Source organism: Oncorhynchus kisutch, linkage group LG27, assembly GCF_002021735.2.
Source record: "Oncorhynchus kisutch isolate 150728-3 linkage group LG27, Okis_V2, whole genome shotgun sequence".
In the NCBI taxonomy this organism is placed as follows: Eukaryota; Metazoa; Chordata; class Actinopteri; order Salmoniformes; family Salmonidae; genus Oncorhynchus; species Oncorhynchus kisutch.
The window spans coordinates 30268055-30295571 of NC_034200.2; the positions used below are offsets into that span (position 1 = coordinate 30268055).

General features: G+C 43.9%; 1 protein-coding gene across 1 annotated transcript; it reads right to left on the reverse strand.

Annotated features, from left to right (window-relative positions):
* On the reverse strand, positions 1 to 27159 carry LOC109872234 (roquin-1). The gene is made up of 20 exons (XM_020463399.2): positions 27043 to 27159; positions 24998 to 25359; positions 19410 to 19530; positions 19087 to 19326; positions 18560 to 18735; positions 18017 to 18217; positions 17026 to 17158; positions 14327 to 14445; positions 13989 to 14101; positions 11824 to 12066; positions 11525 to 11721; positions 10906 to 11285; positions 10264 to 10422; positions 7310 to 7465; positions 6618 to 6831; positions 6348 to 6441; positions 6157 to 6253; positions 5789 to 5971; positions 5033 to 5133; positions 1 to 4678 (listed from the first exon to the last, which is right to left on the reverse strand). Exons 2-20 carry the CDS (start codon positions 25226 to 25228, stop codon positions 4519 to 4521), a joined length of 3318 nt encoding a protein of 1105 aa, XP_020318988.1. The 5' UTR covers positions 25229 to 25359; positions 27043 to 27159; the 3' UTR covers positions 1 to 4518.
* Between the last annotated feature and the right edge of the window lie 358 nt (positions 27160 to 27517).

Genomic DNA, 27517 nt, shown 5'->3' on the forward strand with positions numbered 1-27517 from the left:
TAGCAGAGTTAGCAATATCATTTAATCCTTCTCCTTCAGCATAGAATCACTGTTGTACATAAGTTATTTTTTATTTTATTTCTCAATTTCACAGGTTAATTTCTCTCTTCAAACTTCCAGTTTGACCTAACTCTCATATCAAACAAAAATAATAAAGCAGATTGTATTATACAAAAATGCAAACCAATTTTCACACAGTGAATTATCTTACAAAGTCATAAAATGGCGTAATAATGTCTACATCCACATTGGAGGAAGATAATTCTAAACATTCCTTAATGGAGTATAATATACATATAAAAACGTTTTTTTCTTGCTGAAATCAAACCTGTACCTTAATTTAAGAGATATATTACAAGGAAGTAATCATATAAAAAAGCCATTGTGTTTTTCAACAAAAAAAAAAAAAAAAAGGAAATTAAAATTAAAATGTGAGCCCAAAACAGCAGTAACACTATTGTGATTCTGGGGAGAGTTGGCTGTGTGAAGAAGGGGTAGGCAGCAGTTTAACTCAGAAACAAATGAAAGCAGGCGACTGACACGAACATGATCATTGCTCTTCCCAGAAACCACATCCTTGTTACTTCTCCTCGGCTATGGAATTTAAAGGGACAGCTCACTCAAATCAAAGTTTGTTGCACATTTTAAGACCTCAAGTAGTTTAATGTTGATTTGAGTTTACATCCCACCTCATCTAGTGTTTATTCAGCTATATGCCTAAACCCAATGAGTAGAAAAAAATAGGCACTGAATTAGAATGCCCATCTTTGCCATTGGTTTTGGGATTGAGGCTTAGGGCTGGATCTACACAACAGAAGGCATGGTATGTTAGCTCATGTTTGCCTAAATGTCAAACTGTTACCATGGTTACTCGATGGATTTTCAGTTTGACCAAGCCCCCCTAAAAGAGACGCAATAGTCCATAAGCCAGAATGAAGAAAATGATATTTACACTTACTTTCCTGTTTGGTCCTTTTGGTGGTAGGTGGTGGAGATACGGTATCCACAGGAAAGTGTTGTTTACCTGCCCTTTTGCGGCGCTGGTACATTCTGACGCTTGTATTTTAAATTTCTTGACGCGTTGCACGTGATACACAATATGTAAAACAATAGCCTAAGTCGACCGAACGTGCAATCGGCTGGAAGTGTTTGTCGTTCTGTCTGTTCGGTTTGGCCATATTGTGCAAGTGTCTGTAACGTGCGAATTGCATCAGTATTGGAAAATAAAACCAGCAATACAAACCGATATACAGACCTGTGTACTGAAGGTCGGGCTGATAACACTTCCCTGTGGATATTTTGTATCAGATTGTGTCCAACATCGGGACAAAATTAGCAGACAACAAGTAAAGTAAGTTGAAATGGAGTTTGTTCAATATTCTGACTTGTAATGGGACTGTTTGGGCATGCTGAGCCTACATGTTAGAGACGAGTGTTTAAGTATTACACTCTTTGATTCAAAAAGAGGCTAGCCTCATGTCAACATTAGACCACTGTTGAGATCTGAAAACATTGGACAAGATTTGGAGTGATCTCACTCTTTAAGGGTCTTGGCTGGAGGGACCTTGATAGTATTTCCTTAAGCAGAAATAACAAATGTGGGCAAGCTAATTTTCATGACTATTCTGAAGCAAAGAAACTGTGTGTGGATGAGAGCGATGCTGCGTTTGACAGTTTCCCTGGACAACATGATGCTTTGCCTTGTGAGGCGATATGTAGATCACCGTAAGACTTGGAAGTCAGTGATTTTTCGCTCAACAACGACAGGAACAAAAACAACTACAAAGCCAACTAGTCAATGACATTTTGCCAGAAGAAACAAGTTTTGTTACAAATATGACAAAAGGTGACTGACAGGTGAAGAGAAAACACATGCATGCCAATTCAAATCTCTTTTCATTTGATTAGTGTGCTTCCGAATGATCTTACTGTTGGCGTGGATGGCCGAGGAGTATTCCTTGAGAAGCAAGCCTTTGACTAAATTAAAGGCTTAGCCGGCTCACCTCTTAAAAAACAAAAAAACATCACATTTCTAATATTTCCACACGGTCACCCAGTACAGCACACTTCACTTTGAAAAAAATCCATAGTGTACCTTTTCTACAATACAACCTAGCACACACAACTTCAATTTTCATCATTAAAATGAGTCTTCTTTTGGAAGCATATTTCAATATAGAACTTATTTGTTTGAACACAAAAAGATTAAGTGAATACACATCAATGCGCACAGAAGTCCTTCAACTGGGTAAGGATAAAGTCTGTGTTGGCAACCAGTGGACAGGGAAAAAATAACATTTAGCTGATTCTAAGTAGAGATCATTTAATATAAATGCTGAGCGAGTAGAATAAGAGGTGGCACGTTAATAGTGCTTAGTATATTAATGTACGTATACATACTCATATGTATAAGTGAGTTGTTAACCTAAACAATAAAATGTATTAAAGAGCAGCCTGAGGCTTGAAGTGTGGTTGGAGAAAAACAAAAACCCTTTCCCCAACCTTCATTTCTATTGCCCCCCCACACACACACCTTAAACCCAAACAAGATGCTGAATCCCCCCCCCCCCCCCAAACTATGAACCCTGATCGTCACCTCTATCCTTAACCGTTTTGAGTGTTCAATGGCCAATCATGAGGATTGTTTACAAAAGGCAGAGCGCTCCTTAACAGGCACCAACAATTTCCATGACAGGGAATGCAAAAATAACGTAATGATAATGATGATAATAATACTATAAAACTATATTGTGAAGAATATCACGAAAGTTTGCACTAAAAGTTTTCAAGGTTGAAGGTTAGGAAGACTTTGGGCAGAGGCTTTTTGAGGGGCAAGGCTATCTGGCTGCTTGCTTTAAACCTCGGCAGGTTGTGGCCCAAGATTCTGGTCTTGAATCCACTAATACACTGAATAATATGTGTCTCGACTTGTTCTAAAATGAAGTAATAGTATGTGGTTAAAAACAAATGGAATAGAAGGATTTTTTTAAAGTAAGCTCGTAAGATGACAAAATTATTTTTTTTAAAGACAATTTGCTTTTCTTTCATTGATGATTGAGACGCACAAACCATTGAAATTATTGTTTGGCAGACTACAGACACTTTCTACATGTATTAAGAGAAAGATGAGAATTATTTTTTGCATATTAATCCATTTCTCACTTCCCCTCCAATAACGGACCAGCGTTCAGGTAGGTTACAGCCCCTTAACTGCGATTTATGTGAGCGAGAGAAAAAAAACAAGGGAAAGTAACTTCATAGAAGTTAAAGAGAACCAATGACAAGATAATCCCAAAGGGGAGGTCTTCTGATTACCAGATGAGGAAGATAAAAACTATCACCCCATATGATTCCATTCACACATCAATTCATCTTGCACCGAGGGAAATGTTCCTACAATGTGAAAATGCATGTTATCTACAACTGTGTTAACTTAACACTTATTACACTCCCTTGAGAGTGCATTTTCCACACTGCATGTTTGATTGAATTCCAGCCCCTCAGTACAACAGACATTTCCACGGCCAGCAGCAAGTCACACCACATCCCACGAGAAGCACAAAGTAGGTTCCCTTATAGAAAACATGAGGAAAGCTCATTATCAAAAAGATTCATTTTGCAATCTTTAAAACAGAATGCTTTGGTTAATAATATACTGCTTTTCAAGTATGAAACAGATATGATGTATTCATAAAATGCACTAATAAAACCAGACTTCTCATGAGGTCTCATGTGGCTTGAAGCGGCCTAGTCTCGTTTGGTTCTGAAGGTTGGCTGAACATTTTCACTCCCTTTCCCTGGCCTCCCTCATCTGGTCGACCACGTTTTACGATTCTGGGGGTGGTGTATTCCTGAACCCTAGCGGTTACAAAACTTATATTACTGAACGTGAAGGGAACAGTTACTACACTGACTAAATGTTGGTTATAATTGCCTTCGTAAGCTGTCAAAGGTATCGGAAACTATCAACAACTGTCATATCAGGCTAAAATGGATTATAACAGATACTTATGTGATGCGTACGACCGCTGACATAACTGTCGTAAACACCAAGACTTATGATACCGTTATGTAGTACATATGTGCATAAGTTGATTTAGTATTTGGGTTCTTAAAGTCCCTGCAAGCTGCTTACCCTTAATGTGCCTCGTAATGGGAAGAAAGATACAGAGGGGGAGAATTGAGAAATACTCCACCGATCGATCTACAATGGGTCTTGATATGTGATGTCTATGTAGGGGGATAGCCCTCTGAACAATTATCATCATCATCATCATCATCATCATCATCATCATCATCTGCTTTTCCATTACTTTGAGAGGCTTGTTTTATAGTCCCAGTTAGAGAAACGAAAACAAACAAATAAACATTATCAAATGCCCTGGTTTCCAGGCAATGAAAAAAAAGCTCATTCACAGAACAAAAAAAGAAAGAAAAACTCCTATCACAGCAGATACTGCTCATCTTCTGTCTGTATGTTTTACACCACAGTGTCTGAGTAGGTGTTGTGTGTGTGGTCTAGGAGCAGGAATGGACCATACCATTCTTCTGCAGCTCTGAGACCCCGGGCCCCGGCTCAGAACACAGGCTGAGCGAAGACGCTTTATTGGTCAGTGACAACATGGCTCCGCCCACACCACCGTCCTGACCTAGACCGCTGGAGCCATTAGATACCTCACTACACACACCGAGAGAGAGCAAGCGGAGAGAGAGCGAGAGCGAGGAAAGAGAGTGAGGAAAGAGGGCGAGAGCGAGGAGAGAGAGAGCGAGGAGAGAGAGGGCGAGAGCGAGGAGAGAGAGCGAGGAGAGAGAGGGCGAGAGCGAGGAGAGAGAGGGCGAGAGCGAGGAGAGAGAGGGCGAGAGCGAGGAGAGAGGGGAGAGAAAAGACAGCGAGGAGAGAGAAAAGAGAGCGAGGAGAGAGAGAAAAGAGAGCGAGGAGAGAGTGCGACAGAGAGAGGGTTATGAGATCATAAGATCATTCCATGTACAATGACGTGCTGTCCTGCTGAGGTGTGTGCATGTTTCCACTCACCCGAGGGCCAGAGCAATCTCCTCCAGCTGGGTCTTGTGGTCCTGCTGGCCATTCTGTGCAGCCTTCAATTTGTACTGGACTTCATGAGCCACCTGACTGTCCTGTAGAGACCATATCAATACACTGTCAGCTCACAGTGGCACGCCTGTCTGTGCCTGTCCGTCTGCCTGCCCGTCCGCTCGCCCATTTCTGTCCATGCCCGCCCATACACCAGTTTGTCCGTGCCCTCCCGCCCCATACGCCTGTGTGTCCGTGCCCTCCCGCCCCAAACGCCTGTTTGTCCGTGCCCTCCCGCCCCATACGCCTGTTTGTCCGTGCCCTCCCGCCCCATACGCCTGTGTGTCCGTGCCCTCCCGCCCCATACGCCTGTGTGTCCGTGCCCTCCCGCCCGTACGCCTGTTTGTCCGTGCCCTCCCGCCCGTACGCCTGTTTGTCCGTGCCCTCCCGCCCGTACGCCTGTTTGTCCGTGCACTCCCGCCCGTACGCCTGTTTGTCCGTGCCCTCCCGCCTGTTTGTCCGTGCCCTCCCCCACGCCCTTCGCCTGTCCTCCCGCCAGTACTACACACCTGATTTAAATCAAAGCCAGATGAGTTGAGTCAGGTGAGTAGTGCTAGGGCAAAAACCAAAATGTGCACCCTTTGGGCTCCCCAGGACCAAGATTGAGAACCACTGCTATAGGGCACTGTGAGCAGAGCAGAAGAATTCCCTTTGTAACAGGCAGACAAACTACAGTTCTCCCCTCCATCTCTCCCGCACCATGTCTATCCGGCAGGTCCTCTTGCCAATCTCCCTCTCCACCTGGTGCAGCTCCATGCTGAGCTGCTCGCTAGACACCAAGGCAGCATTGCTGGAAACCCCCACTGGACCGGGCCACTTCCCCTGCTGGCCCTGGTTCTGACATGGTTGGGAGGGCTGGGCCGCCAGGGCACTGACCTCCCTCTGAGGATGGGGAAGAGGGAGTTCAGGGTTAATCAGGTCAGTCTTTTCCCAACTAATAACCCCTTCTCTACCATTAGTCACACACTTGGTTGCCCCCACACCCAACAAGTTTTTACCTTAATTGTTTTCAATTCAAAAAGTTGTGTTTGTCCCATATCTGTGTGTGTGTGTGTGAGAAAACCCACCTCCATGCCGTGGGTCTGGGTCTGTTGGGTGATCTGCTGGTTGACCTGTTGGAGCTCAATCTTCAGATGCTCTCTGTCCTGAGCTGGCATAGACAGCCTGGGAGAGAGGAGAAGAGACCCAAGCCATCAGTTACTGATACATAACGCATTAATAGATGGATGGATGCAGTGATGAGAGTGTTTGGTCGTACTTTTCACTGAAGTGTCCCTGAGAGGAGGAGCCAGTCTGATGGGAGGGGTAGGAGGCGCCGCCCCAGCCTCCGTGGTGCCCATAGGAGAACTCCACTGTGGGCGGACAACGACAAGTTAAATCGTATGTCTTAAACACGGTTTCGACTTGGTCATATTCTTTGTCCAATATGCTCATTTACTAAAGTCTTCCGTTGCGACCTCTAATGAGCTCAACCCAGATGACAGATTGATCAAAGTAAAGTTGTAAGTAAGTTGATTGGTCTCCCTACCGGCCATGTGCTTGGGTCCCTGGGCAGAGGCCATGGCCTGCACGGGGCCTGTCGTCTGGTAGCCTGTCTTGGAGGTGCGTGAGATGGCCCCGAAGCGCGACACGGTGGGCTGGGGGCCGAAGGGGATGATGGGGTCGTCGTCTTTGACCTCCGCCCCCCGCCTGGCCTGGGCCTCCATGGAGGGCTCCCCCCGTAGACCTTTACCATCCACATTCTAGAGGGGCAGAATTTAGAAGTGTAATTTAGCAGGCCTCTAATTTAGTCGGTAAGAGTAGCAGGCCCTCAATTTAACAATCATTTAACAGTCATTCTACAGATAGATGGGGGAGAAAAATAAAAAGGTATGGATGTGTGGGTGAGATTGTGGGGGGGGACATTTAGCAGACATTCATCCAGAGTGAAATACAATAATGACAAAATGGACAGAACAACTAGCCATTTAACAGATGCTCTCACGCAGAGTGAATCAGAAAAACGAATAGGGGTGAAAGGGGGGGTGGGAAGTAGGTGAAGGAGGAAAAAAGAGATGACAGGAAGAGAGAAAGAATGTGAAAGGGATAGTAGAAGGGCCGAATGAAAGCTATTATCCTCCTAATCAAGCACATTTTCAACATTGTTCCTGTGATAACTGAGCCAGTAATACTTTCAGAAACTCACTAAGACGCACCACCACTATTCCAGCTGTCACTCACCATCATCTCCATGGCGCCGGGCGTCATGATGTCTTTGGGCTTGGCGTCCTTGGTGACAATATAGGAGCCGATAGTGTCACAGGACCAGGGAGAATACTGGCCGGCGTAGTCCGGCTCCCTGCACTTCCCAAAGGCTTTGGAGCTTTCCTCCCCATACTATGGAGGCAGACACAGGTGTGTTAGTAAGTTACTCGTGCTAACAAGACTGTACAGCAACGCTCACAACACTGTACAGCATTGCTCACAACACTGTACAGCATTGCTCACAACACTGTACAGCATTGCTCACAGCACTGTACAGCAACGCTCACGACACTGTACAGCAACGCTCACGACACTGTACAGCAACCATAACAACACTGCACAGCAACCATAACAACACTGCACAGCAACGCTAACAACACTGCACAGTAACGCTAACAACACTGCACAGCAACGCTAACAACACTGCACAGCAACGCTAACAACACTGCACAGCAACGCTCACAACACTGCACAGCAACGCTCACAACACTGCACAGCAACGCTCACAGCACTGCACAGCAACGCTCACAACACTGCACAGCAACGCTCACAACACTGCACAGCAACGCTCACAGCACTGCACAGCAACGCTCACAGCACTGCACAGCAACGCTCACAGCACTGCACAGCAACGCTCACAACACTGTACAGCAACGCTAACAACACTGCACAGCAACGCTAACAACACTGCACAGCAACGCTCACAACACTGCACAGCAACGCTCACAACACTGCACAGCAACGCTAACAACACTGTACAGCAACGCTAACAACACTGTACAGCAACGCTCACAGCACTGCACAGCAACGCTCACAGCACTGCACAGCAACGCTCACAGCACTGCAACGCTCACAGCACTGCACAGCAACGCTCACAACACTGCACAGCAACGCTCACAACACTGTACAGCAACGCTCACAACACTGCACAGCAACGCTCACAGCACTGCACAGCAACGCTCACAGCACTGCACAGCAACGCTCACAACACTGTACAGCAACGCTAACAACACTGCACAGCAACGCTCACAGCACTGCACAGCAACGCTCACAGCACTGCACAGCAACGCTCACAGCACTGCACAGCAACGCTCACAACACTGCACAGCAACGCTCACAACACTGCACAGCAACGTTCACAACACTGTACAGCAACGCTCACAACACTGTACAGCAACGCTCACAACACTGCACAGCAACGCTCACAACACTGCACAGCAACGCTCACAACACTGTACAGCAACGCTCACAACACTGTACAGCAACGCTAACAACACTGTACAGCAACGCTCACAGCACTGCACAGCAACGCTCACAACACTGTACAGCAACGCTCACAACACTGTACAGCAACGCTAACTTGGAAACATAACTTGAACGTGTTAAAAGGCATTTTAGAAAAGTGTCATACAGGGCAGAATAATATAAAATAGTATAGAATTTGTCAAACAGGGTCGTCGCTAGATAAATGAGTGTCATAGCTAAAACAGCATCAAAAGCCCTGTTTTGTAAATGTTATAAAAATTATTATAGTTTCACTTCCCAATTAGATAATGTCATGACATTAATCCTCCCAGTTGGGAGTTTGGAAGGCTTACACTTGCCAACAGTAACAGTTTGTTTTTGGTCTGTACCACACAGAGCTCTGACTCCTTAATGTAGGGGTTCTCAAACTTTTTGGGCTGGGGACCCATTTTGTGATAGCCAATTTATCAGGGATCTCTCATAATCAGAACACAACTCGAGTGCAATAAAAATAGTCTACAAGGAGTTGTACTATGACGTTTGCAGTTCATGGCTGAACAAACCAAGTCTATTGACAGAGCCTGGGATAGAACATTTAAAAAGGCCTCTTGGCATCAGAGAAAATGTTGCAGTTCAAGATCATTCCCAAAAATTCTATAAATGTTTTCATTAGATATTTTTTGTTGTTGCAGCTTTAAAGCTTAAATTACAGTGTATTTATGTAAAATAGTTTTTGGTAAAATAGGTTAGAGTGGAAAAAGTGATAATTGTTGGAGTACTGTGGATACCAATATCCCTGGTAGCCTCCCAGGCCCATGTTGCCCAGGGTTAAGAACATAGATTGTTGATTCATAATATTACATTGTATTACATACTTTAAACACATTCCACGGATTTCTTGGCCAAATGTCACTTAATATGTTGTTAGTGATATAGTATATTTTATGTTATGTAACCCCGGTTCTCTGAAGGAAATGAAGACACCTCACTGTGCGACGCCCTCTTTTGTGGGTCATTGGTTGAAGCCTTAATCAAATCATTCCCAACAGGCCAATCAGAGGTTCGTGGGTGTACACCCTGCGTGTCTATATAACACTCTGCACTGCTCTGGTTTCCTCATTCTATGCCACTTCACACGTCTATTTGGTTACTAGCCCGTTAAGCAGCTTTCTCAACTTAACTGTTCCTCTCGGTGTGGGTTACCAGCCCACGATGGAGCATTGAGTGTCTTTTTTTGTATTTTCAGGAATTCTGCTAACATCAGCTATACTTTATCGAGTGAAGTTACCTCCGTTTGTTAGCAGCACCTTTTGTCGTCGGCTAGCTACACCTGTTGCCTGGCCTACACACAATAGCAGGTTCCCACAAATCTTTGCTACTTCTACCCAGGGTCTCTAGCTTTTTGTCAGTACCTACCGTGTTTTAGATAGCAACCTCTGGGCTAAACTGCCATTTGGTTTGTTTGGCTAGCATGAGCGGTGCTGTTACCCACCATTGAAGCACCATCCCTTTAACATTCCCCCATAGAAGATAACCCAGCCGTGAGTTCTACCTCGAGTTAGTTGGTTTACACACCGTCCCATAGTGAGATGTCGAACCGATTTGAATGAAAGAGAACCCACTTTGAGAACCCCTGTTTTAATGTGTTGACCCTGAGTGACCTAAGTTGTGTGTGTTGGTCTTACCTCAGGGGGGTAGTCACTAGGAAAGGCATGGGGAAGGGTGGGGGAGGCAGCGAAGGGTGGTGGGGAGATGACCTTGCGCTCTTCTAGTTGGGCCATCAGCTCCTTGCGGCGATGGTGCAGGTAGTCCAGGCTGGGCTGGGAGGAGCGTCTGTACTGCTCCTAAATAACACACCACAGGACACAGTTTATCAGATGTGTTGAGGGGTATATGGGGTGTAGTGGGTTTTGAGGGGTGTAATACTCAGTATTTCCATAATGACACTAAACTACCTGCATCTTAATGATTAGTACCACACATATAAAAATGCATACTATCATTAAAACGATTAAATATATCTGACTTCTGGTCAACTAAAGAGACAAGTGTAAATCTCAAGGAAGCTGCAGCTCACAAGACAATAACTACATAGTAGTCAGTCAGTGTATATGTTCACCAACGGTCACCAGCCTCCACCCTGGAGGGTTACAGGGTGCGCTAGCTGTTTCCCAGTGCTAACACACCCTGATTCAACTGCTCATCAAGACTTTACACAGGTTGAATAGGGTTATACTGTTGGCCTGAACCAAATGTCTATATACCTGGGTTGCTGACCACGGACGTACACAGAGAAATATGACAGATTGTGGAGAAACCAAACTCACCCTGACGTTGGACCTCATGGATTGAGGCTGGGCCCCAGTTGGGTAGTACCCCTCTGGGGGGTACCTCTCCCTGGCCGCCTGCTCCTGTTGGTAGTGGTGGTTAGGGGGCATGTCCAGGGGAGCAGGGCTCATCCGGACCATGTCGTCCCTCTGCGAGGGGTATGGCAGGGGGCCAGGGTAAGGGCCGTGGCGGCCCCGGGTGTCATAGTGGGGAAGGTAGGAGTAGGGGGTGCCGGAGTGGGGAGCTGGGTAAGGGCGCTCGGGAGGGCCATAGCCGGGATAGGGGTCCTGGTAGGGGAGTCCAGCGGGCTCGCTGGGGGTAGGGAGGTTTCGGATGTAGCGCTGGGTGGAGTACTGGGGGGGCTGCTGGTAGGGGTATCCTGGAGGACAGAGGGGGACACATGGACATGTTGATTTTCTTTACACGTTTTAGGTTCATATTGGTAATTCAGCCAAATCATAGGTTTAAAACACATTTTCTATTGACAGAGCTGAAATCAGTTGCTGGGAAATAATAAAACAGAAAATGTTTGCCATCAAATAAAATAAATGAAGTGCATTACAGAAAACAAACAAACATTTGAACAACATAAAACTTTTCATCAACGTTCAGCCTCACCTTGAGGGTACTGCGAAGGCTCGTACTGGGAGGCGGAGGGCAGTGGGCGTGAGTCGGAGTAGTACATGTCAGGCAGCTGCTGGGGGTACATCTGAGGCCCCCGGGGCATCTGTTTGGGCATGGGGTCGCCTGACCCCCTGGGGTGGCCCATGGCAAGGGGAGGCTGAAGGAACCCTTGTTTGGGACCTGAATCCAGACTGAGGGAAGAAAAACAGAGCTCTGAATAATGCTACAATAAGTTTTTGCATCAATGTAAAAAGAAAAGTGGCAGATTTTATAGCTAAAACAAACCCACTTACGAGTCAGGGGGCGATCCCGGGGAGCTGCTGCTCCCGCCGTCCATCTTGGGCTTGCACAACAGGTCGTAGGTCACGGCGTCCGTGCCACGGGTGATGAGCTGGGGCATGGAGTGTCCAGCTGAGCCGTTGGTAAGGGGCGAGGTGTTCCGGGTCACCCCCATGTCCAGAGGGAGACAGTCATCCAACAGCAGGCTGGATGAGCCAGGGAGGCGAGCCGCCAAACGCTTGTTCATCTTACGGTACCTACGAACATAAAATACAGTTATCCGTGTGACCTGGGAGGCCTGCTATAAACATAAAATACAGTAGTTATATAATGGCTATAAAAACAGAAAAGTCATCCTACTGTAGATTAAAAATAGTTGAATCTACACCAAAGGAATAGGTTTTAAAACAGTGGCCTACTAAGTAATAACTCCAGAGACAATAAACTAAGAATGAGGTTATCTGAACAAAATACGATTTGGGTACATTGATGCAAATGGGAGAGAGAGCAGAGTTTGTGCCATTTTTTATTTAACTTAACTAAGCAATTCAGTTAAGAACAAATTCTTATTTTCAATGACGGCCTACCAAAAGGCAAAAGGTCCCCTGCGGGAACGGGGCCTGGGATTATTTTTTTAAATACAATATAAATAGGACAAAAAACACACGACAACAAGAGAGACAACACTACACAAAGAGAGACCTATAAGATGGCAACATAGCAAGGCAGTAACACAACATGGAACCAGCACAAAACATTGGGCACAGACAACAGCACAAAGGGCAAGAAGGTAGAGTCAACAATACATCACACAAAGCAGCCACAAGTGTCAGTAAGAGTGTTCATGACTGAGACTTGATTTCAATTCAAAGAGTGCTGGTTGTGAGATGTGGATATTTATATAATAAAATAATTTATACTGAACAAAAATATAAATGCAACATTGAACAACTTCAAATATTTTAGAGTTACATTTCATAGAAGGAAATCAGTCATTGAAATAAATTACTTAGGCCCTAATCTATGGATTTCCCATGACTGGGAGGGCATAGGCCCACCTACTGGGGAGCTAGGCCCAGCCAATCAGAATTAGTTTTCCCCAACAAAAAGGGCTTTATTACAGACAGAAATATTCCTCAGCATCCCCCCTCCACCTCCTCAGACGACCCTGCAGGTGAAGAAGCAGGATGTGGAGGTCCTGGGTTGGTATGGTTACACCGTGGTCTGGTTGGATGTCTTGCCAAATTCTCTAAAACAACGTTGGAGGTGGCTTATGGTAGAGAAATTAACATTCAATTCTCTAGCAACAGCTCTGTAGAACATTCCTCCAGTCAGCATGCCAATTGCAGGCTCCCTCAACTTGAGACATCTGTGGCATTATGTTGTGTGACAGAACTGCACATTTTAGAGTGGCTTTTTATTGTCCCCAGCACAAGTTGCACCTGTGTAATGACCATGACATTTAATCAGCTTCTTGATATTCCACACCTGTCAGGTGGATGGATTATCTTTGCAAAGGAGAAATGCCAGGATGTAAACTAATTTTTGCAAAAAAATTCACCGGGGCCTCCCACTTCTCTTTCTATTCTGGTTAGAGCCAGTTTGCGCAGTTCTGTGAAGGGAGTAGTACACAGCGTTGTAAGAGATCTTCAGTTTCTTGGCAATTTCTCGCATGGAATAGCCTTCATTTCTCAGAACAAGAATAGACTGATGAGTTTCAGAAGAAAGTTCTTTGTTTCTGGCCATTTTGAGCCTGTAATCGAACCCACAAATGCTGATGCTCCAGATACTCAACTAGTCTAAAGAGAGCCAGTTGGATTGCTTGTTTAATGAGCACAACAGTTTTCAGCTGTACTAACATAATTGCAAAAGGGGTTTCTAATGATCAATTAGCTTTTTTATATGATAACACAACGTGGAACACAGGAGTGACGGTTGCTGATAATGGGCCTCTGTACACCTATGCAGATATTCCATAAGAATCAGCCATTTCCAGCAACAATAGTCATTTGCAACATTAACAATGTCTACACTGTAGTTCTGATACATTTGATGTTATTTTAATGGACAAACAATGTGCTTTTCTTTCAAAGACAAGGACATTTCTAAGTGACCTCAAACTTTTGAACGGTAGTGTATATATATAATATATATTTCTGAAGATGGAGGGGGGACTTACTTCTCCAGCTCCTCCTGAGAGTGGGCGAAGGTACAGCTGGCTCCTCGGGGACAGCCCCCCTTCTGCTTCATGTCCCGACACATGTACGTCTTGTATTTACTGTGCTGGGGAGGCTAGAGAGACAGAAAAACATATCCAATAGAATAATAGTGTCATTTTTAAGTTCAACATTCCAAATATCTGGAACAGTATTCATATAACGTCTCAAAGTAGGAGTGCTGATCCAGGATCAGTTTAGCCTTTTATTTAGATCATAATTAATAAGGTTACATGGACAATATGACGCAGTATGAATATGGGCCTGGATCAGTGACAATGAGCCAGAGTGAGAGACGGACCTGTTGTGGGTCGGCTCCCTTCTTGCTGTGGTTCTGGATGAAGTCCACCAGGCCGTGGACCACCGTCTTCACCGCCACCAGACCCTTCTCCAGCTGCTCCCACGTGGGAGGGGGGGCATCTAAAGCCAGAGGGTAGGGGAGATATGAGAAAATACTTGACATGAAGGAGTATAAGACACATTCTAATAGTGATGCTGATAACTTGGACATCTGGGACTGTTGTCAGCGATAACAATAACTTTACAAAATAAATTATTGAAAAGGCATTGCACGCAAAGTACCAAACCAAACAAATAGTCCCTCTCTTTCATACATAGGCTATTTCCTAAAGGGCTCTTAAAGGCCCAGTCCAGTCAAAAACTGGATTTTCTTTTATTTACAGTACTGTTATATACACTACTTGTCAAAAGTTGACACACCTACTCATTTCAAGGTTTTTCTTAATATTTTACTATTTTCTACATTGTAGAATAATAGTGATAAATTCAAAACTCAATAACACATAGAATCATGTAGTAACCAAAAAAGGATTAAACAAATCAAAATATATTTTATATTTGAGATTCTTCAAAGTAGTCACCCTTTGCCTTGATGACAGCTTTACACACTCTTGGCATTCTCTCAACCAGCTTCATGAGGTAGTCAACTTCTTTCCTTTTCAATACATTTGAGCCAATCAGTTGTGTTGTGACAAGGTAGGGGTGGTATACAGAAGATAGCCCTATTTGGTAAAAGACCAAGCCCATATTATGGAAAGAACAACTCAAATAAGCAAAGAGAAACAACAGCCCATCATTACTTTAAGACATGAAGGTCAGTCAATGCGGAAAATGTCAAGAACTTTGAAAGTGCCGTCTCAAAAACCATCAAGCGCTATGATGAAACTGGCTCTCATGAGGACCGCCACAGGAAAGGAAGACCCAGAGTTACCCCTGTTGCAGAGGATAAGTTCAGTAGAGTTATCAGCCTCAGAAATTAGAGCCCAAATAAATTCTTTACATAGTTCAAGTAACAGACAAATCTTAACATCAACTGTTCAGAGGAGACTGCGTGAATCAGGCCTTCATGGTCGAGCTGCTGCAAAGAAACAACTACTAAAGGACACCAATAAGAAGAGACATGCTTGGGCCAAGAAACATGAGCAATGGACATTAGACCGGTGGAAATCAGGAGGAGGTGCTTTGCTGGTGAAACTGTCTGTCATTTATTTAGAATTCAAGGCACACTTAACCAGCATAGCTACCACAGCAATCTTCAGCGATACACCATCCCATCTGGTTTGGGCTTAGTGGGACTATCATTTGTTTTTCAACAGGACAATGACCCAACACCTCCAGGCTTCATAGGGGCTATTTGACCAAGAAGGAGAGTGATGGAGTGCTGTATCAGATGACCTGGCCTCCACAATCACTCAACCTCAACCCAATTGAGATGGTTGGGATGAGTTGGACCGCAGAGTGACGGAAAAGCAGCCAACAAGTGCTCAGCATATGTGGGAACTCCTTCAAGACTTTTGGAAAAACATTCCAGGTGAAGCTGGTTGAGAGAATGCCAAGAGTGTGCAAAGTTGTCATCAAGGCAAAGGGTGGCTACTTTGAAGAATCTCAAATACAAAATATATTTAGATTTGTTTAACACTTTTTTGGTTACAACATGATTCCATATATTGTTATTTCATAGTTTTGATGTCTTCACTGTTATTATACAATGTAGAAAATAGTAAAAATAAAGCAAAACCCTTGAATGAGTAGGTGTACTGTGTGTGTGGTACTGTGTGTGTGTGTGTGTGTGTGTGTGTGTGTGGTACTGTGTGTGTGTGTGTGTGAGACACACACAATAATAACACTGTGAAAAATGATAATGCCCTTTTAGTGTAAGAGTGGTTTGGTGGCATGGTGTCTAGGCCTGCCGAGTGACATCACCAGGCAGTAAATTATTTAATAGACCAATAAGAAAGAGAGTTCCAAAACGTCTCTGCCAATAACATGTCATTCTCAATTCCCGTCCCCACGTAGACCACTCCCAGACAGTGCTAGCAAAATTCTTGCTAGAAAAATTTATCTTTGCTAAGAATATATATTTTTTACTATTATAATTTAAAACAACCACAGTATGGTACTTATTTGTTACCCAGAAATGATTTGATATTGAGATAGAAAATGGCCGCATTAAACCTTTAAACAAAAGTGCTTAAATGAAATGGTCCAATACTGAAAGATTGTAACGACATATAGGTCAAAATCCACGGGTGAGATGAGTCTTAAGGGCCAGTGAGTCATGCCTATTTGAATCAGTCTGATAACTTGACCACATCCACGTGAGCGCAGCTATAACAAACACACCCAACCTGTTCTACACTGATTGATTGATTCTTGACCACTTAACTAGTGGAAAGTACTGGGCAGAATTTCATTACAGAAAGTTAGAGAAAGCTCCCTCTCCCCTCTGCCTGTGTTGCCTGCCCTTCACTGATCTGATGGGGCTGAAAAGGGGAAAGCAATAGTTCCTGGTACTGCTTTCATCCATTTTAGCCCTATCAGTTCCATAATGGGGACAAGAGAAAAAGAGAGGTTGAGGGAGGTGGCAACACGAGGGAATGGAATACAACCCCAGTATGTCTGGTCTGAATTCTATTTTCAGTTGTATTCATTGTTGAAGGTAGAATAAGAATGTAGGTGTTGAGTGTGCGTCTCTCTCACCGGGGCTAGGGTCGATGTTGGCCAGTAGTTCCAGATGTGGTCGGAGCTGATTAAGGTTGGCGGGGTCACCCGTCCTCTGCAAGGCGATGGTCAGCTCCTGAACGCTCTGGGCAAACGATGCTGGAGTTTGCAACTAGAGGGACAGGATGTGAAAAGGTTAACTTAAATCCTGAGTGCCTGAACCTGGATCTTCTATCACTTTGTGATCATTCCTGTTCTCCTCGATCCTATTAGCATTGGTTGAAATAACATGTTTTCGATTGTGAAGCAAGGACTAAACCCCTGAAATCAGAGTGCTGCTCCTTTAGTGGAAGCTCAGCACAATGTCTCTTATGTGGTTTCATGTGTGTCATACAGACAAATTCAAACTGATAAGCAGATGTATACATGAGTTAACGTGGGATTTTTGTGAATGTGTGTCGAAATAAGTGATGGACACACACACACCTTGTTGATACTGAACCACACAGGAGGTTGGTGACAGCTTAATTGGGGAGAACGGGCTCGTGGTAATGACTGGAGAGGAATCAGTGGAATGGTTTCAAATACGTCAAACACAAGGTTTCCAGGTGTTTGGTGCCATTCCATTTGCACCGATCCAGCCATTATTATGAGCTGTTCTCCCCTCAGCAGCCTCCTGTGTAATTAACAATACGACGTACATCAGGGATCATCAGCTAGATTCAGGACGGGCAGATCTATTTATTGAGCGGATGGTCACAGGGCTGGAACATAATTAAAACTCATTTGTAGACTGCAAATTGACCGCAAGAAACACCAAACAGATATAACATTTGACTAAAACATAATCATTTCAAACATTGCTTACATTTGTATACGATCACATATATCTCTCTATTATACGTGGGAAAACTTAGGAAAATATTTCATATTTTGGCTCAGAAAACCTGGGGGGCAAAATGACCCGTGGGACGCCAATTGGGGAACCCTGACGTACATGACAACAACTCCTAGGACCAGTAACACACACCTTGTCGATGATGGACTGCATGTGGGACTTGTGGGACTGGTCCCCATAGAGCAGGGAGGACCACTGGTCGGGAGCGATGCGGAGGCCACCCTCCATGGCGATCTGCACAATCTGGGAGTCGTGTTCGCGCCGCAGTGCCTCATACGTCCTGAACTCCTCTTTCAGCTGCATCAGGGACGAGTCCTCGTCACGCTTGGTCACCTATGCAGCCGTGGAGAGAGGGAGGGGTACATTAAGGTACCGTTTCTCTAAATGGTGGGTCAGTATCAGGTTGTTGGTTGCAGCTGGTCCAGAAAGATTTTGAGAGGTCATGGCACAAAAATGTTTGGGAACCACAAGGCCTTTGCTGGGTCATGTTCCCTGGGGCACAACGAGGCAAACATTTAAAAACGCTGAGCAATGGAAAACAGACATTTGTATTTCTTGTTGGGAAAGTTCAGTTAGTAGCTCCTAGTTTCCGTCTGGTTTCCTGTTTGGTGCCAAGTGAACACGACCCAGACCCAGGTCTGCGTTTCTGTATGTCATGCAGGTAGTCAAACCTACCTTGAAGCAGGAGGCCCTGTAGAGGAGCTGCACCACGTGGCCTATGCTGGTCTTGGAGGCCTGGGGGAAGCGTGGCTCTAACCTCTGGACCACAAACAGCACCAGAACCTTCCTGGACAGGGCCAAGCCATCCTCCAGAGCCAGCAGCACCAGCTTCAGAGCCTCCTCCTGCATGGCTGGGAGGGAGAAGGAAGCAGGTGGATTATTAGACCACAAATACACACATAAATTCAGACAGTTATGCAAGTTAGACAACATATACAAACACTTACACTAGTAAATGTCATTGTATAAGACAGCATTTCTCGAAACTCACCTTGTGGACCCCCAAACATCTCACAATTTTGTTGTAGATCTGAACTAGCAGTGATTCAACTAGTCAAGGGCTTGAGGATTAGATCACTAGTTGAATCAGGTCTGATAGCTATGGAATAGATCAAATGGAACAGTTGGGGTTCTCCAAGGAGAGGTTTGAGAAACGCTGGTAGTCAGGGCGGGTGCGTGTGTGTAACTTCCTCTCATCTTACCTGGGCCCAAGAACTGGCATCCCCGGGCCCGGACGGCGGCCCACAAATTGGATGACAATTGCTGGGGGTTCTGGTGTTGTAGGATGAGCTCTGTGACCGTGCGCTCCCCCAGAGACCTGGCTGCCCTCATGGCCCGTACACGGCCTTCCTCCTCCACCAGCTGACAGTGGACCAGGGTCACCAGCTTCCTCTGCATGGGCCGACTCAGCATGCTCTGGGCTGTGCTGCTTAGACCCACCCCTGGGGGGAGACAGACACACACCATTGAGAGTGGCATTGTCAAAAGTCAGAGTTAGTTCATTTTTGTGTGGTGTGTATGTTACCTCTGTTGTTGCTGAGGGGTTTGAGGTAGAGGGCCAGCTCCTCTACACACTGCCTAGCCTCCTCATAGTGCTGCGAGTCCTCTGGGCTGGTGATCAGGGCCACCGGCTGAACCTTGGGAACCTAGAGGTAGGACACAGAGGCATAATGGTATATTAATATAGGAAATTAAAACACCCATCACCTGTAATTGCATGATGAGCTGGTAAACGTGTCACTGGGTTAATTTACAGTCAAATGATTGAACAAATAACTTTATTATTAGTTTATAATATAATTAGGTTACTTAATAATCAATAGTTATGTGTTGGAGCGTTGAGCGTGCAGTCCCTAAATTCACTATCTGCAGTGACATGGAATTAAAATGGCCATAGCACTAACATCCACAGGAGTGTCACAGGCCACCCACACAGTATGGTTGCTCAATAAAAGTGTTGCATCATATGTATAACTTAGAAAAAGGTGGAGAATTCTGAGGTGTGGTGTGATAACCATCAATTATACAAACATTCCAAACAGCACACCCAATATAGCCACTAGTCCACCCACCCATAGATTGCTCTGAATGGGAATAAGCTGGTCTGGGGTAGGCAAGTCCAGGTAGTCCCTCCTGTTTCAGTTCATTTTATTTTGTTGGGTGCATAAGGAACACAACCCAATTTGAATAATTGTAATTCAATGGGCACAGACATTTTGCCTGGCTAACCAGACCCCATGCTCCGGCCAACTGCTACGCAACGCCCGCAAACGTTTTTCTCCAAAATGAGTCTGGATCCGAGTACCTCCCTGACCCTTCACCAAATGTGAACACATCCGGGGCTATCTGATTGGTCCAGGAAGCCGATGGGTTGGGCCAGAGCCAGAACACTTGGGTAAAGCAGTGGTTTGAAAATGTGTCATTGGCTTTGATACTCAGACTGCTTAGAGACAATACAAATCGCTGATTGCTTTGTACAATAGCCCTCGTCACAACAAACGACTTCAATGATGGCAGTCTCAGACTAAATGATGTAGCAAACAGAGGAGCAGAATAATAATAACTTAGTGTGAGTCATCAGGCAGAGAACATTTGACCTTACCCACCTCACAGCTATAATACCGTTATGACACTAGGGTTGAGTAGTACCCAGATTTTCATACTGTTCCTGTACCATACCGGGGTATACAGGATTACCAGCAGCTTGGAGCGCTATTTCATTCCAAACATTTTTTTTTTTAAAGTTGTTTTACACACAAAAACAATTTAGGGAGCAGGGATCTTGATCCAGGAGGGGATTGCATGTCTCTGATGTAACCAAGAAGCTTGATCTTGCAAGCTGGCGCCCTAGCTAGCAAGTTAGCAAACCAAACGCATAGCTGGAGCCCTGAGCTGACAATTTATTTGGCACATTTTAGATAGTTAACTTAGTTATAAGCAGTGGCGTAGCACAGAATTCCCCCCGCAGGCACAAGGTATATGCGATACACCGCCCAAGTGTACTTGGCTGGCTACGTGTTGAAACTTGTCAAGTCTAATCAAATTTCATCATCACAGCTTCTCACTTTTTAAAGAGGGAAAAAGTCAGTAGACTGTCTTAGCAGAGCACCTGCCAGCTTCACAAATGAACGTTACATCAAATTCCACGCCAAATCTTTCTGGGCAATGTCCTCTCACAACAAAGTTATCGATCCCATTACTGTTTGACTACCGTGTCATTATGACCCCCAAAAAAACCATCCAATAAAGAAGACATAGCATGTTTACAATCTTTAGTTTTGGCAAGTCGGTTAGGACATCTACTTTGTGCTTGACACAATAATTTTTTCCAACTATTGTTTACTGACAGATTATTTCACTGTATCACAATTCCAGAGAGTCAGAAGTTTACATACACTAAGTTGACTGTGCCTTTAAACAGCTTGGAAAATTCCAGAAAATTATGTAACGGCTTTAGACGCATCTCATTGGCTAATTGACATCATTTGAGTCAATTGGAGGTGTACCAGTGGATGTATTTCAAGGCCTACCTTCCAACTCAGTGCCTCTTTGCTTGACATCATGGAAAAATCAAAAGAAAATCAACCAAATGCCTGAAGGTACCACGTTAATCTGTACAAACAATAGTACGCAAGTATAAACACCATGGGACCAAGCAGCCATCATACCACTCAGGAAGGAGACGGGTTGTCTCCTAGAGATGAACGTACTGTGGTGCAAAAAGTGCAAATCAATCCCAGAACAGCAAAGGACTTTGTGAAGATGCTGGAGGAAACAGATACAAAAGTATCTATATCCACAGTAAAACGAGTCCTATATCAACATAACCTGAAAGGCCTCTCAGCAAGGAAGAAGCCACTGCTCCAAAACCGCCATAAAAAAGCCCGACTACGGATTGCAACTGAACATGGGGACAAAGACCGTACTTTTTGGAGAAATGTCCTCTGGTCTGATGAAACAAAAATAGAACTGTTTGGCCATAATGACCATCCTTATGTTTGGAGGAAAAAGAGGGAGGCTTACAAGCCGAAGAACACCATCCCAACCGTGAAGAACAGGGGTGGCAGCATCATGTTGTGGGGGTGCTTTGCTGCAGGAGGGATTGGTGCACTTCATAATATAGATGGCATCATGAGGTAGGAAAATTATGTGGATATATTGAAGCAACATCTCAAGACATCAGTCAGGAAGTTAAAGCTTAGTCGCAAATGGACAATGACCCCAAGCATACTTCCAAAGTTGTGGCAAAATGGCTCAAGGACAACAAAGTGAAGGTATTGGAGTGGCCTAAAGAAAATCTGTGGGCAGAACTGAACAAGTGTGTGCGAGTAAGGAGTTCTACAAACCTGACTCAGTTACACCAGCTCTGTCAGGAGGAATGGACCAAAATTCACCCAACTTATTGTGGGAAGCTTGTGGAAGGCTTCCCAAAACATTTGACCCAAGTTAAACCATTTAAAAGGCAATGCTACCAAATACTAATTGAGTGTATGTAAACCTCTGACCCACTGGGAGTGTGATGAAAGAAATAAAAGCGGATATAAAATCACTCTCTACTATTATTGACATTTCACATTCTTAAAATAAAGTGGTGATCCGAACTGGAATTGTGAAAAACTGAGTTTAAATGTATTTGGCTAAGGTGTATGTAAACTTCCGACTTCAACTGTATGTATGTATACACACACAGTATAAAGTTTGTACACACCTCCATTGTAATATAATAGTGAAGACATCAAAACTATGAAATAACACATACGGAATCATGAAGTAACCAAAAAAGTGTGAAATCAAAATATATTTTATATTTGAGATTCTCCAAAGTAGCCACCCTTTGCCTTGATGACAGCTTTGCACACTTGGCATTCTCTCAACCAGCTCCATGAGGTAGTCACCTGGAATCCATTTCAATTAACAGGTGTGCCTTGTTATAAGATAATTTGTGGATCTTCTTTCCTTCTCAATGCATTTGAGCCAATCAGTTGTGTTGTGACATGGTAGGGGTGAGATACAGAAGATAGCCCTATTTGGTAAAAGACCAAGTCCATATTGTGGCAAGAACAGCTCAAAAAAGCAAAGACAAACGGCATGAAGGTCAGTCAATCCGGAAATTTCAAGAACTTTGAAAGTGCAGTTGCAAGACCAATCAAGCGCTATGATGAAACTGGCTTTCATGAAGAATGCCACAGGAAAGGAAGACCCAGAGTTACCTCTGCTGCAGAGGATAAGTTCATTCGAGTTAAAAGCCTCCGAAATTACAACCCAAATAAATGCTTCAGAGTTCAAGTAACAGACACATCTCAACATCAATGTGTGAATCAGGCATTCATAGTTTAATTGCTGCAAAGGAACTACTACTAAAGGACACCAATAATAAGAAGAGACTTGCTTGGGCCAAAAAACACAAGCAATGGACAGACTGGTCTGACGAGTCCAATTTTGAGATTTTTGGTTCCAACCGCCGTGTCTTTGTGAGACATAGAGTAGGTGAACGGATTATCTCTGCATGTGTGGTTCCCACCGTGAAGCTTGGAGGAGGTGGTGTGGGTGTGCTTTTCTGGTGACACCGTCAGTGATTTATTTAGAATTCAAGGCACACTTCACCAGCACGGCTACCACAGCATTCTGCAGCGATATGCCACCCCATCTGGTTTGCGCTGAGTTGGACTTTCATTTGTTTTTCAACAGGACAATAACCCAACACACCTACAGGCTGTGTAAGGGCTATTTGACCAAGAAGGAGAGTGGTGAAGTGCTGCATCAGATGACCTGGCCTTCTCAATCATCTGACCTCACCCCAATTGAGATGGTTGGGGATGAGTTAGACCACAGTGTGAAGGAAAAGCAGCCAACAAGTGATCAGCATATGTGGGAACTCCTTCAAGACTGTTGGAAAAGTATTCCTCATGAAGCTGGTTGAGAGAATGCCCAGAATGTGCAAAGCTGTCGAGGCAAAGGGTGGCTAGTGTTTAACACTTTTTTGGTTACATGCGTTATTTCATAGTTTTGAAGCCTTCACTATTTTGAGACACTGTAGAAAATAGTAAAAAATAAAGAAAAACCCTGAAATGAGTAATATATATATATATATATATATATATATATATATACACACACACACACACAATATCATTCAAAAGTTTGGTGTCACTTAGAAATGTCCTTGTTTTTTAAAGAAAAGCCCAGTGTTTGTCCATTAAAATAACATAAAATTGATCAGAAATACAGTGTAGACATTGTTAATGTTGCAAATGACTTGTTGCTGGAAACGGCAGATTTTTATGGAATATGTACATAGGTGTACAGAGGCCAATTATCAGCAACCATCACTCCTGTGTTCCGATGGCACATTGTGTTAGCTAATCAAAGTTTATAATTTTAAAAGGCTAATTGCTCATTAGAAAACCCTTTTGCAATTATGTTAGCACAGCTAAAAACGGTTGTGCTCTTTAAAGAAGCAATAAAACTGGCCTTCTTTATACTAGTTGAGTATCTGGAGCATCAGCATTTGTGGGTTCGATTATAGCCTCAAAATGGCCAGAAACAAAGAACTTTCTTTTGAAACTCATCAGTCTGTTCTTGTTCTGAGAAATTAAGGCTATTCCATGCGAGAAATTGCCAAGAAACTGAAGATCTCGTATAACGCTGTGTACTACTCCCTTCACAGAACTGCACAAACTGGCTCTAACCAGAATAGAAAGAGGAGTTGGAGGCCCCGGTGCACAACTGAGCAAGAGGACAAGTACATTAGATTGCCTCACAAGTCCTCAACTGGCAACTGACATTAAATAGTACCCGCAAAACACCAGTCTCAACGTCAACAGTGAAGGGGCGACTCCAGGATGCTGGCCTTTTATGCACAGTTCCTCTGTCCACTGTCTGTTCTTTTGCCTATCTTAAGCTTTTCTTTTTATTGACCAGTCTGAGATATGGCTTTTTCTCTGCAACTCTGCCTAGAAGGGTAGCATCCCATTTGTGCTCTGTTGTTATCCACCATCCTGTATCCCTAACCCTAGAGACCCTGACACCCTATCTAAAACCAAAACACTGGTGGGTAAAGAACAGATTCTAAATGGATTGAGCCACTCCCCTCCACCGGGTCTCAAGACTCACCTGTCCCCCCACAAGCTGCAGTAGGGCTGTGTTTACCGGCAGCTGCTCGATGTCGGTGGCGATGGCTGTCTGGTCGAAGGGGCAGGCCTTGCGGTGGAGCTTATTCAGGCACATCTTGCAGACGGTGTGGCCACAGCCCAGCGAGATGGGCCGCCGCACCGTCTCCTCGAACGTCTGCGTGCAGATGGGACACAGCAGGAACTCCGTCCATTGTGGGGCTTGCACAGGCATCACTGGACAGGTTTTTTTACAAAGAAAAAAATATGGAAGATTCCACTGGAATCAAGATTTTTCTTCCGAACTTAATTGTTCTTCAAATGTTGTCACACATCGTGGATGCGCATCATGTCACGTGACAAATCCTGAAAGAGAGAAGGAATACAATCATAGTGGGTTAATAGCCTGTGGATAATACTGACACACTGACTCATGCACAATGACATTAGCTGAGCCAATTACCTTGATACATCATGGGTGTATTCACTAGGAAGCAAACGGGGAGGGACCCACCTGAATTTGTCCAATAGAAACTGTAACTGTTTGAACTTTGGACTAATGATTACACCCCAGATGACCCAAACCAACATTGTTTACATTTATGGCTGGCAACAAATGACATACCTACAGGCCACATAATAACATCCCAAGCTACAGGAGGTGATAGTGGATCTAATTTATCTTCTTGGCACAGGTCAAGCAAGCAATGTTACATTTAGCTACAACAATAAAATAACGTTAGATAAAACCCTTGGCCAGTCAGTGTTATGTTCGTTACATAGCCAATTAGTTAACTGACAGTAACGTTGACCTATTATAAACCCAGGGTCTTTACTAATATATATGTTAGCTAACTTATGATAGCTAACTTAAAAATGTACGTCTATAGTAAATAAGATATGCTGGTTAGCTGCACCAGGCGGATGAGTTCAACGCCCTTACAAATTCAAAACGGTTAGCTAAAAAGACAATCCACCGGCAAGCTGAATAACGTTAGTTAGCATGATCACCATCCAGTGTCGGCTTTAACCAACTATCTGATTACATCTGTTCTAGAATGGTTCAATAATTTTCAAAGAGCCAGGAAATTCTGTCTTCAGATAAATAATAAATGGCTGGCAACCCATGGCCAAATAACCGAACAAAACAACAACTGGCGTTGTTAGCCTATGGCCTGGCAAGTAGTAGACAAAGAGGAGGCGTAGCTAGTTACTACTGTTTGTGCTTGAGGTAACTAACGTTAGCTAGATCATTCTGCGCAGCATAGCTAGCTAACAGTTTTAGCTAACAAGTTGATCATGCAGAATATAACTACATCAATATATATTGTTTTTAAAAATTTAAAATAACAATTAGCTAGTTGAACACGCAACGTTTACATTATCATCACATAATGGCTAGTTACCTGGCAAGTAGCTACACATTTGGCGTTAAATTCGAGCGTCAATTAATGTTACTTTAGCTGGCTAACGTTAGACTACTGGCTAAGTTACTAGGTAAACAACGTTAGCGATTGGGATGTTATGTTAGCAGTTAGCTAGTTAAGGTTAGATGGTTTCATGACTGACATGGTAACAACAAATGCATCAAACTTACGAATGTACTTAAAGCTAGTTAATTATATAACTAGCTAGTTAGCTACATTAGTTACAAGCACAACAAATGACTAGCTGCAAGGGAATCGTTCAAGCTAACCAACCAGAATTGCATGTGGCAACATCTAATATTATGTATCTAACTAGCTATTTAGTTTTGGTATTTAGCTCGTTTTTTAGACGTCTACTTAACATCAATTATTTAACTAGTTAACGTTAGCTACTAATGGTGTGGCAATCAAATCGCTAAACCAGGTTGCAGAATGTAGGCAAATCAATTGCAGCTAACGTACTGCTACGTACTTAGCGAACCGTCTGGGATGCTAATGCTAGCTGGCATTAGTAAGCTAGGCTGGCTCAGAAACTAGGCGTCCAAAATAAATAGCTAGTTAATTAAATATGCCTTTGTTAACTGTTCATAACATTTTTCGATTACATGCACAAGTTACTCACTCATTCCAAAACACTTGGAAGATTTATCTGTCTTTAGGAAAATATTGCGTTATTAAATCGGTAGCCATGTCGACTGTGCAGCTTGGCTGCTGGCGAAGTTTGAGACCAGTTCTAGGGTGTTAAACTGGGGTGCATTACTCTGATTCTGTTGCAAAACGTTTTGTCTGTTGCAAACGGAAACCATTTTCTCCTAAACGTTTTGAAACTATATCGAGAGTTTCAATTGGACACATTCAGGTAGGTCCCTCGCCGTTTGCTCTGTTTGCTTCTGTTTGGTTCCTAGAGGACACTGTAAAAGGTTTCCGTTGCACAACGTTTTTGCAACGGTTAGCTAACTTTGGAGTTGAGCAAGGAGCGAGTGCACCCTCTGTTGGTGAGAGAATGCCAGTGCACAGTAAAAAGGTAGAGCAGCATTGTCACATCCAGTTGTGACATCTGCTGGATATGGCACGTTGCCCCATATCTCCATCACCAA